This window comes from Vidua macroura, chromosome 1 (assembly GCF_024509145.1).
Source record: "Vidua macroura isolate BioBank_ID:100142 chromosome 1, ASM2450914v1, whole genome shotgun sequence".
NCBI classification, from domain to species: domain Eukaryota; kingdom Metazoa; phylum Chordata; class Aves; order Passeriformes; family Viduidae; genus Vidua; species Vidua macroura.
The window spans coordinates 13,202,658-13,215,591 of NC_071571.1; the positions used below are offsets into that span (position 1 = coordinate 13,202,658).

General features: G+C 39.0%; 1 protein-coding gene across 6 annotated transcripts in view; it reads right to left on the minus strand.

Annotated features, from left to right (window-relative positions):
* The window catches only part of CCNY (cyclin Y), a 120,241-nt gene that overhangs the window by 7,442 nt on the left and 99,865 nt on the right, over positions 1-12,934 (minus strand). For all 6 annotated transcript variants that reach the window (XM_053984693.1, XM_053984713.1, XM_053984710.1 and 3 more), the window contains 2 exons: positions 4,758-4,924; positions 1,296-1,458 (listed from right to left, as the gene is read on the minus strand). In XM_053984693.1, the coding sequence (XP_053840668.1) occupies positions 1,296-1,458; positions 4,758-4,924 (330 nt within the window). The remainder of the gene's footprint in view (positions 1-1,295; positions 1,459-4,757; positions 4,925-12,934) is intronic.

Below are 12,934 nucleotides of genomic sequence, written 5' to 3' on the forward strand. Positions count from 1 at the left end.
AGCTATCATTGTTACATTCATTTGTAACCTGCTGTTATACATTGTGTGTGATATAGATGGACAGTTTTAAGAAACTGTGGGCTAAATCAAAAAGTAATTCCCGTAATTTTATATATGTAATAGCACTTACAATCAAGACTCCCGTAACTCAGTAAAACACCTCTTTTCAAGTAAGATTACAATCCAAATGAATTTTTATTTTAATATTCTCTTTAATAGAAAGAAAATCTGATGCAAATTTAGATCACACTCCATACATTCTTATTGGAGCTACCTGTGCAATTTAGGAAGAATATTTTAAAAGAATGGGAAATAAATATTCAATGAAATTTTCTTTGATTCTTTCTCCACCACTTTTAGCTCCTATTAGAGTCACAAACAAGTCAATTAACCTTCCCACGCACCATTCCCCCCCACAAAAATGTGCATAGAACTGCCTGCCTGTTCTACAGGAGCACTAGGAATTTCAGAACATGCAAAGCTCAGTCTAACCCACAGGCAAACAACTTCCAGTGCAAAGATGTTATATAATTAAAGATATGTACTCTTAGAAGCAGCCAGCATCTAATGAAAATTTTCAAAATTAGTAACAAAATGCACACCCAGTGCAATAATGCCCATATTTAAAAAATATATCCAAAAAACTAGGAAAAATATGTTGCAGTCTTGCAAAGGGCCCACAATTAGCTGATAATTTAAATCCCTCCTGTGTCTGGTATTCACAGTGCCCAGCATTTTACAGGTTCAGACCACCCAACAGTGCTTCTGGCATATGGGATATCCACATCTCATAAGCATTCATGACTTATTCACTGAAGGCGTGTGCTCATTTCCGTTCTCCCTTTACTAAGAAAAACATCATGGGAGATAAACGCGGATCCACATGAAACTAAGCACTTGCAGAAGAAGAACATGGAATAGCTATTTTCAGTAACATTTGTTAATATTCTGTCATTTAAGGTGGATAATCAGTTTTAAGAAACTAAATGAATGAACAACAATAGACGGTGAACACAATAATGGTAAAACTTGTGGGTACTTTCACAAGGCCAATATAGACAACTGCAACTGAAAAGAAATGGAAAGCAAGGTAAGGTATGAAGCAAACTGGGTCAAAAAGCTGTCCCCACAGCCATGAATACTCAAAGCATAAATAAAACCATTATGAAATTCAGGCTCATGATATCTAATATCTCATGGGAGTATCTGGGAAGAGATGGGAGAAGAGAGAAACAGCACAGAAATTCCTAATTCCCCTATATATTTAATACAGAGCAATCTAAAAAGAGTCTTACCTCAAGTTTATATGCCCTGTCCCTGCTGAGGGGCTCCAAGGGAAAACTCAGGTTATTTGCTTCTGCCAGGGAACGTAAATCAAAATAATACTTGGCATAAACACTGGAGGGAACATTAATATTGAACTGTAACAGCTCAAGAAACTGGCGTTCCAGCTCATTCCTGTGGAAAGGAGATAAATATGGACACATATTTCAGACTGTGCATTCTGAATGTGATTTTACTTTAAATTGCAAATGGTAAAAACCAAGTTAATTTTTTATTCTTGCCATATGCAATTATCCCAGCCTAAGGTTTGACCTTCTTTACCAAGTTCTATCGGTGTACTCACACCAACGAGGAATAGGAGAGATGCTGCACCTTGCAGCTGCTACTGCAATGCCAATCAAATGCAGATAAAAGTTTTGCTAGTGAAAAGGCACCTTCATCAGTTTAGCTAACACAGTTTTGGAAAGAAAACCTAGCAGGGAAAAACATTTCTCGTAGTTTCTGCTTTACCTCCACTAGGTGGGTCTGCACACACAGCAATGCCACAACACACATACCCCTGCCCTAAATTTGTCAGGCTCCTCTCATAAACACTGCAAATTAACACATAAATCACTGAAGAACATATTTACTCCCTGCACCTCTTCATAATCAATTGTTTAGAATTAGTCATGAGAAACCCAAATTCTTCATCATACTCTCTTTATGAACAGAATAAAGCAATTTTTCCCTTAGACATGCAACCGAAAGTCACAGTCGTGCTCACATGTTTTTCAGCATCTAAACAAAACATGTTTGTCCAAATACCTGATAGGAACACAGCTCCTGTTTGAGTTCCCACCCTGTAAAACTTTAGTATACAAATACATTATTACCTACACCAATACATTAAAAAGTACATTGAGAAATAACTCAACTAACAAAATTAAGGACTGGAAATTTTCATGAATTGTTCAGATATCCTACTTAATACTTATGCAGGGACATATGATACATTCAAAACAGCAATTTCAAAATATGAGAAATAAATAAAAAAAAAAAAAAAAATAGGTGGTGGAAGCTATCAGTGTTTGCTGAAGAGCCCAGAGACTGCACTGCTGTGCTTCCAGTGGGCATTGACTGATGATTACGTTGTCTTTAAGTTACATTTTGACTGCTGTGCAAATGTGCAAGGAATATGAAATAAAAGTTGCACAGTTGGCAGTAGAAGAGGAAGGATCTGAGGATAGAAAGTACTAGTACAGTAGTTTTTTAACACTGAATTATTTTTCTCCTTCTCACTCTTTACCCTCATATAATTCTTACATCATAAGCATTGTCCTTCCTTATCCTCACTCTCTGTGCCAAAATTCTATGTTTATATAATGATAAATGCTAATTAATACTAAAAGACTAACTAAAAGCTGGATATGGAGACTTTGGCTTAAATTCTCACAGTTGAAGATTCCAATTTAAAAATCCAAGTAAAAAAAATTATAGAAATAAAATCAAAATATTACCTTTACATGTCCTTTTATACTGCCAAGATTGTACATTCTGCAAGCTAAGCCTAAAGTTCTATGTTAATTGATAATATAAAGCCTATTTTATTGGAAGAAGACATTGTCAGTACCCTATTTGAAGAGTACCCTCAAAAATCTCAAATACACAGCCTCAGTTTCTTATTATCCCCTATCTACAAGATCTCAAAGTTGGATCAATAGATTAGCTACAGGTCAGATAGGACAAAAACATACACATATTTCTTACTGAACTTATGTAATTTAACTAACCACCATACCCTTCTTACCTCATACATCTCCCTCAGACTGCTTTAGCATGTGCTTTCCTGGTCCATTCCTCAGAAATTCAATATAATGCCACATACATGACTACAGATACCCACTGCACTTCAGTACTCCCAAGTTCTCCACTCACTTTTAGGCACAGTTCACTGCACTGATGCTGACTTATAAAACCCTGAAAGGTCTGCTTGATGCTTTGCAAGATACACTTATGCTAAATGATTCACACAAATGGAAGATTTTGACCTAGATCTTCTGCCTTACTAATACAATGAAAGGCCCTGTCTTGCTTAGAGCCAGACACTTCAAAATCATCACACTGTACTGTCCCAGCTAACTAAAATATAAGAAAGAAAGAAAAAGAAATTCACCACATTGCAGATAGAAGGGAAACAAAATTTGGAAAACCTGACAGCAGGAACATAAGCACCAGAATCTTTGCTGGGGGATTCACACAGAGCCCTACACACAAAGCCCATGAACTACATCACCAAGTACATACAGAGAGCTTAGGCTCCCCAGAGGCTTCTGGGTTTCCAGTTTCTGAGAATCACAAAGTCTTTTAAGGAAAGGATAAGACACTGAAAATCCTTGAGGACAAGGACTCATCACAGTTTGGCTTAGGGAATGTGCAGTACAGAAAAGGGCTGATGTGAGCACAGGTCTGCCATGTGAGTGTTGGTGTTATATAGCTCAAGGGCAGCTTCTAACAGTAGCACCATCACACGTGTTTGTCAGAAACAATAATCTCTTTTTCTGTTTCCTTTTGCACTGTCTTCAAGAAAAGCCCTGAGAATTATCAATTTCAAACCTCACATTTATAACCATTCCTGATTAATACTGTCATATGGCACAGTGAAACCTGTGACTCTGCTTCAAGCTGTTCAGCACTGCAGCTCAGGTCCCAGCTTCAGGAACACTTTAAAAGCACCCAGATTTGCCTTGGAGGAGAAGTGAATGGAGGGAGACCCTTAGTGCTACTGAATACTCAAAAAGCAGGAGAAAAGGATCAAGGGGAAAAATTTAACTTTGCAAAATCACTTAGATTCCACTTAGTCAGTTAAGGAACCATTAGCAAATTATTCTGCATGGAATAATATTGCACACAGAAATGTCAAGGGCCCGATTTTGGTTCTTGTCCATCTTATCTCCCTCTTATTTTGGAAACCTCATTCTGTCTGGATTTTTAACATCTTGTAAACTAATGCAGCAGGACACTGGGGGGTGAGGGGGGGAAATGCCAAAACCCAAAAGCATCCATTTTAAATAATGGCAATAAATAACTGGGTGATCATCTAAAGATCATTAAGATAATTTCCTTTCCTGCCTTACATATCCATTTACATCTGCATGGAGAATGAGCATGACAGTAAATTATGCTGACATGAATACATGCAGGTTCACTGGATGTGGGGAATTTTATCAAACCATACATTTAAATATTCTGTAGATCTGTTTTCATTATTGTGCATGAATATCCAGTGGTAAAATACACTTCAACCAGAAAACAAAAAAAAATCACATCTTCTATGTAAGCAGCTGTCAAGCCGACCTCATGCCATCTATCAGCATTCACCATGGTTAGATACAACACAAATATACAAACTTTGTTCAATTGATGAAAGAGCTTCCCATGACCCTCACAGACACAGATCTTGGCATTCATTGACAAAGATAAACTTCACTCACATGTCTTCGACTGTGATATCCTTCAGGATCTGGCAGTAATCCACGTTCCACACTGCCTGGTCGTCCCAAACTTTAGATGCCAGTAGAATTGCCCCCAGTACTATTCGCTTCCAGTTTGCTGGACAAATATCTATCTCTGCATAAGTTAAGAGTCTTTCAAGATATACCTGTGGAAACACATCAAAATCAATACTTGATCTATTTTGCTACTAAGTAGAAATGAAAAAGAAAACTATTCCCATTCCAGCAATTCTAAAACAGTATGCTGTTAAAAATGCTTTCAAGAAGATGATTTTATTATAAAAGTTGTAGTTTCACATGCATGGCATGTTAATGCAAGGCTCAAAACTGGATGTGACAAATCCACTTTAGTTGGCCTTTGCCTTCTGATCCTATTACCCATTTCAAGAGGTCAGACACCAGACTCCAAAACACACCATTTCTTATTTAGCTGTGATTTCCCCCTGCCTGCCATCCTAAAGCTGAAGAAAATCTTAATGTTATGTTATAATACTGTAAAACAAAATATCACTAATTGCTAAAAAATTTATTTTCCTTCTTAAGGAAGGCAAACTGTTATTTAAGAACAAAATTCCAAATTATGTGTCAAGCCCATTAGTGAAGATGGAAGTTTGACTTTTTATTTAGCAGATCATTCTGAAAAGACTCTGACGTACAAAATCTGTTATGGTGAGACTGCAGAAACACAAAGCTCAGTAAGAAGGTGGCACATGGATCTCCCTGATGTCTGCACTATCTGGGGGTTCTGTGCAAAACACTGTCTTTTGCTTTCCCGACAGCCTGTGTAAACAAGCTCCTTACACTCTATATCACACAAGGCAATTTCTCAACTTTGCAAGCAAAACTGCTCCTCAAATAATGAAAATACAGCATTCCCTGGAGTCATCCATGGGAAGCAGAAAACTTCTTTAAAACAATACACTAATGCTGAAAGCTTCTTAAGCAGAGAGCATATGTAAGCTGTAATATTATGCCACTCAAATTAGCAGATGAATTTAACTTGCTTCTCATCAATGCAGAATTTGACTCTCTACTGTTAATGCAAACCTTTTAAACCTCAACTTTTCACATACAGTTTTAGCAGATTTATAATGAATACTCCACATTTATAGTATATATATATATATAGATAGATAGATAGATAGATAGATAAATAGAGCATACAAAAATCACAAAATATATCTTTTCTAATGTACAGTTCTAGCTTAGAAAGAGAAAAAAGAAAAACAACTAAGTAAGGATTTTGTCGGGGCTGAAATTCAAAGGCACTTAGAGAAGAAAACATAAACAGGTAAGAATTATATTGCAAGGAAAGACAGAGAATCACAGAATAGTTTGGCTTGGAAAGACCTTTAAAAGCCATCTAGCTTGAACCCTCCTGTCATGGGCAGGAACATCTTGCACTAGACAGGTTGCTCAGAGTCACATCCAGCCTGGCCTTGAACACTTCCAGGGATGGGGAATCTCCTTCTCTGGACAACCTGTTCCAGTGTCTCACCACCTTCACAGTAAAGAATTTCTTCCTAACACGTAATCTAACCTCTTTCAGGTTAAAGCCATTTGTAGCCTGTTCTATCACTAGAAACCCTCTCCAGCTTTCCTGTAAGCCTTCTTCAAGTATTGGAAGGCTCTGCAAGGCATCTCCAGAGCCTTCTCTTCTTCAGGCTGAAGAGCCCCAACTCTCTCAGCTTGTCATGGGAGAGGTGCTCCAGCCCGCTGATCAGCTTCATCACCCTCCTCTGGACTTGCTCCAGCTGATCCATGCCCTTCTAATGTCAGAGACCCCAAAGCTGGATGCAGCACTCAGATGAACAGAGCAGAGGGACAGACTCCTTCCACCTGCTGCCCACGGTGCTTTGGATGCAGCCCAGGACACGTTTGGCTTTCTGGGCTGCAAGAGCACACTGCCAGGCCACGTCCAGCTCCTCCCCAGCCAACACGTCCAAGCTCTTCTTGGCAGGGCTGCTCTCAAGCCATCCTCTGTTCACATCCTCTGCATTTTGTGCTTGGGATTGCCCTGACCCACGTGCAGGACCTTTCAGCTGGCCTTGCTGAACTTCATGAGTATTGCACAGGCCAGCCTCTCAAGCCTGTCAAGGTACATCTGCACAGCGGATGAAATTACACCTCAGTAAAAAGGCAGCATAAACTTGCCACTATTTTCCCACCAGCACATACTTGAGAAATCAGAATTAAAAATTAATCAGGAGTTTGAGAAGACTCTATTCCTACACCTACTTCATTACCATATTGATGCATCTTCCAATAGCATGTTGAGGGTTGTGAAAAATCACTCTTGCTTCCCTGGTGATAACTTGGGCTTGACTCCAGATACACTGTTTGCTGGAACGAGGCTCTTTATCATACTTCAGTAAAACTGAGGATGATAAACAGCTCCCTATTAGAAAGGCACTTAGTGTAGCTTTCAACTCCTTTCTTGAACATGCCTTAAATAAGCATTTATTTTGTTCGCTTGCTGTGGCCTCCTTTACTCAGCTTGGGTTTCAAGTATATACTCAAGTAAGAGAAGACAGAAAAAGAACAAGACTACTTGCAGCAAATACTTGTTAAAGTTAATAAGGCCCTCAGTCAGTGTGAGAACTCACTGTAATCTAGGATTTGTGACATCATCAGTGTACCTTTAGGAGACATTAGTGTAGGTCTTCAACTTTTAATCAAGCTCACCCAGCCACACACACAGTCTTTCTTCTAGCTGTCCCTGTGTCTCTCTCCCAGAGAGAACCCACTGACCACAGATTGGGAAATTCAGGCTGGTACACACTTGAGCTGTTGCCCTGCTGATGTACAGCAACCTCATAACAGCAGCACACACAGAGCCAAGTGAGCTGTCTCCAATGTAAATGTGCCCAAAGTTCAATATTTCTGATAAATGGAGCTGGTTTCATTTCAGAGCATTTCAATATACAACGCCCTAGCGGGACACAGTTCCGGCCCACAATGTCCCATGATGGGACATCAGAGTAGGACAGGTAGAGTCTGCCATGCACTCACTACTGCAGGGGGTGCTTCTGGCTGCTGCAAAGATGTGCTGAATCAGGAGAGACTTCTGGAGAACAGCCAGGTGGCTCTCAGCCTGTTTGAAGAGGAAGGCTGGTGGGGTGGTTAATCACTACTACTCATCCCAAACAAACTCATTGCGGGTGGGAGAACACCACCTGCTTCTGCTGGCAAAAGCCAGTGAGTCTTCCCACACACACACAGGGAGGCATGCTCCACCTCATTAAAAAAAAAAAAATCACTGAAAATGCTGGCCCTGTAATGGTAAACGTGAGGTATGGAAATATCATCTGTATGCAATAATGTCTAAACAGTGTCTTAGACACAAGGGTCATTTTCTTGAATACTGGTTTTGTATCAAACAGGAATTTTGAGTGTACTATGTGGTTCAGTGTATTTTTCTCTTGTAATGAATTTCACTGACCTAATTTTCAAAAGCAAAACACTTTCTACATCTTCTTCAAAACTAGCTGCTATGAAGTAATATAATAAAGTTGAAATTTAAACAGTCACAATAGAAAAGAGTATTACAACTTCCACCTCAGAATGCTGGAATAAATTGGCATATATAGCAAAAGACAAAAAATGCAGAAGAAACAATGTGAAAAAAAGCTATTTTTCTTTCTTTTTTTAAACATAAGTCTAAGAACTATCTGTCTTTTTGATTATTTTGACAGGTGTTCTTTTATGGAACTAGAACTAAAGGGCTTTTAGAGTCTAGAGGTTAAAATATGATTTGCCTCCACCAGCTTTTAACAGCTGTATCCATGCTCAAGAATGGAACCAAAGCTTAAAACAAATTGAAGCTGTTGCACCATTGTTACTTTTTTCCAATTTGCTTAATCCCTTGCAGTGCCCTCAGCTTTTGAGGCAGAACTTTTCAGTACTTCTCTAGTAAACATTCAAAAGCTGGATTCTCAAAAGACTCAGATTTATTTTGCTTTAATTTAACAACTAGTTCTGCTCAAGCACTTTCATAGCATCCAAGAGTCATCTTCATCACATTTATCATTGCTCACTTAGTTCCAACTGTATGTATATGTATTTTTTACAGAATGATAACAAGACTGCTTATACAGATTAAAATTACTGATGTGACATGAGCAAAAACTTTGAGTGGTTTCAGTCAAACAACACACACTTCTGAATTCTTTCCAGCTGGCAAAGAACAAATACAACTCAGTGTTAGTAACAACAACACTACAATATTCAAAACTCATTTGTACCATAATTCAAATCCTAGCTGAAACGAAAATACAATTCTGACTGGGAAAACGCCAATGGCCATTGGTCTGTCCATATATATTTATTTACACACTCAATACCTCATAGTCTGGTACCTCCATTATTAGTCTACATTCTGCATTTGGAAATGAATCACCTGATTTCACATGACTGTCAGTCTAACAAGCTTTGATGGACAACATCTGCACCTCATTGGAGACTTTTAATAACTAAGCACACGTCAGAATGCACACTGCACAGAGTTAAGATTTCAAAGGAGCAATATTGCATTATTATTTTCCATCTCTTCCCACAGACTAACACCCAGCTTTCACAATGACTGACCTTTATATCAGCAAATTATTATTTAAACATAAGTGAAATCTATTTGGTGATTTGCCTCTGTTAAAAATTCATTTATCTGAATGAAAGACTTTATTTATACTAATTAAATAAAATTACCACTCCATGTGTATAGATAATCCCAAATTGGCTGGAAGTTCAATGAACTCTGGAGAGGTTCATTAGCTTAGATGTAGCACCACAGGAATGTAGTTAAATGGTTTCCAAAGCCATTTCAGGTCCAGCAGAAGTACAGAACTGATTTGTTTCAGCACATATCTTCAGCTCTTAAATCTGACGAACCTGAAACAACTCCATGCTGACCTAGTTTGGATGCCTCTGATCCTGACTCCCAGGGCCTGGACTTGCAGTGGCATGCTAAATAGCATTAGGCCATCCATTATAACCACTAGTCCTGGGGGGCTTTTCTTATCCAAACACAGAACTGTAACATGGCACAAACTACCAGGATCAGCAACAGCATCCAAGGCCCAGCAGTGCTGCTCCAGCAGGGCCACTGCTGAGCTTGAACTAATCCCCAGGATGGTTATGTGCAGGTGGGTGAATCCATCCTGCTCTTCCCAAGTGTTTAATAGTAACCAACCACAGTATCCTGTGTTGTCCCAGCTACCTAAGATGTCAGGCTCCCCATGATCCTGGATAGCAGTGCTGGTTACACAACATTCCAATCAACATAAATCGTTTGAAGAAACTGAAAACTAAAGATAGCACTGAAGAGTTCATTTTTAATTAGTGTGAAACAGCATCTCATGTTTCCCATCTCAGAGGATATTATAGCAGACTTTGGACATTATATAATACATTCAAGTAGAAAGTTAAAATACTGGAGAAGTTTCTTTCCCTTTTTTCCCTTCTTCAGGAGGATACATACCAAATGTGAAAGTGTCAAATAATTTCATTTCAGTACTTCACAATCACAAAAACCACTCATATTTAAAAAAAAAACTATGAGGTTCTTATAGAAGTTTTGCTTCTTTTTGTAACTTCATCTTGAAGCTGTTCAACATTAACTTCCAATACTCCACTGACATCTCTTATCACATTGGTGTTGCAGTCTAAACACTAAAAATACAGTAGTTCTTTTTTTAGGCTTCCCTAAAGCAATGGAGAAGGTTTTTTGGGGAGGTTACGAACTTTTCATCTTCAGAGAAACTCAAAACTCAACTGGTCAGGCCCTGATCAGCCTGGTTTGCTTTGAGAAAAGGCCAAACCAGACATGATCCCTAGAAGTCCCTTCCAACCGAAATTACTATGCAATTATATTTGTATGCAGTACTAGAATTTCCTGTGGTGCCACACTAAGAGGTCAGGAATTGTGTGTTGCCCCCAAGGAAGCTGAGTGGAAATCTCAGCACACTCAAGCAATGGGCAATCACCGAGGAATGTCACTGACATGACTAGAATAATTCTGAATTTTGAGGCAGCAGCAAAAGCAAAACATTATCTTCTCCCATGTAGTTTTTATATGGCCTTATGTCAAATTCTATCTCTTATTTTACCAATAAAACTCTAGTGGCTTAAATTATTTCTCACTTGATTTACATTGACAGAAAGGAGACAATGGCTTTGCTATTTTAATTACTATAATTGAGAATCTACAAATTAACCTTTATTTGCAAACACCTCATTCCCTCCCTCATCAGGTAACCCACACTGTAAATTTCAGGAGCACAGAGTAACAAAGACATTTCCATCCCAACATATTATGAAGAAATACAGAGTCATGTCTCTCTAATGAGAAAACTTAAGTGTGTCACAATGCCTTGAAACTGAAATGATATCTTTATGAAAAAGATTATAATTGGTAGCGGGTCTCACACAGCCAAATCACGGCTCTAATCCAATCCCTAAACTGCCATATGCTCTGTTCTAAGCTATCAGCCAGTTCCCTACCACGACTCTCCAGAAATAACCATAGTTTGCAATTGCCCAGCTGGGCATTTAAAATATTCCACAAAGGTTTGGTGCCACCCATTTGGTGGAAAAGGACATCATATCATTGTGGTCCTTGCAAATTCATCCCATTTTTACTTCTGAGACCAAATGGTGAAAAGAAGTAACAAAAGCAGTCACAGAACTATAAAAAAAGGTGAACAACTGCAAAGTACCATTACAGATATTTATAGAAAGCACAAATGGAACTGAGAGAAAAGTTACCCATCTGCAGGTTTGCCCCTTAAATTACTCCTTTTATGACAAATACTTATAATCCATGTCAAACACACTCCAACTGTTAGGCAATGTTGACTTTCCAGTCTCAAACTGGGATCTTATTCATTCTTTGCCCACACAGAAGCCCAAGAGGCATCAGCAGATTCACACTCTTTGAATGCCCTCTTTCCTTGCGATTTAAAAAGAATTCCCCCTCAATGCCCACCTCAATTGTTCTCTTTTCATTAAGTGCATATCCCAGCAACTCTAAGGCAAGAACTAAGTAGATGTGTAAGTATTAACTGATAATCACTCATGTGTTGTACATTGGGCTGCAGTCAAAAGACAAGACCAGCCCTAAAACCAGGGGCCAGAATATCCTTATCCCACCAGTACCCAGAGCACAGGTTCCTCCTGGCCTCCTCCAGCGTGTACCCTGAGCCATGTGCAGCTGCCAAGGAGCTCAGGATCGACAGCACAGGTCGAGGGACCTTCTCTCTACACTTTGGAGACCTTCTTCTCATGTGGCCAAGTGCTGGGCTTTGGCACCTCCCCAGGAATGCTTGAAGATCAGACAAAGGTGGACACCAACACCAGCGGATACACACAGCTCTCCTAATGGGTTCCTTACACAAGACAGAGCCCGGCTTCACTGCCTGGCCTTGCTCACACCCAGCCACACTCAGGCTGCCTCAGTCACACCAGGCAACAAGCACTGCTTTGGATTGTACTCCAAGGTCTTCAGGGAAACCGGCATCTTCCATCAGCTGTGTAAAGTTGGAGGTTACACTGGGCCAGCAGAAAAGGACCTCTGCAGATCAAGTGTCTCTATGGACTCTGGAGACCCTTTTGTGTTTTTCTTTCCTTTTAAACAGGCATCGGTTTTTTTATACATCAGTTGAAATATACTTTTTAAATAAAGTATTTTATCAGCATTCAAAAGTAAGAACATCTCAGTGAAAGGAAACCAATAAAAAAAACTTTCACCATTCCTCCAAATACCCAGAAAACAAAACAAAATTCTCTGCAAATACAATAATTTTCACAATACAGCTCAGCAGTATTCTCTCTTTACCTAAGTGCTGAAAATGTGACCAAATAATACAGTAAGATCTCAGGAACATCTGGCTGGATTAATTAAATCCCTGTTTTTCATAAGGAGAATTTATCCTTACATACTTCAAATTTCAAATTTGCTAATATCAAATCCCCTCAGTCATACTATGAACTCTTTAAGGTATTCTAAAAGCATGCTCCTCTGAACTTCTCAGAATAATTCTGCTCGTGTACTGTATGTATTTACATATCACTGTATCTGATCTGTCTACAGCATGCAGACCCAGCATACTTGCAAATGCAAAATGAAACCACTACGGACACAGAAGTATATTAAAAGAGCC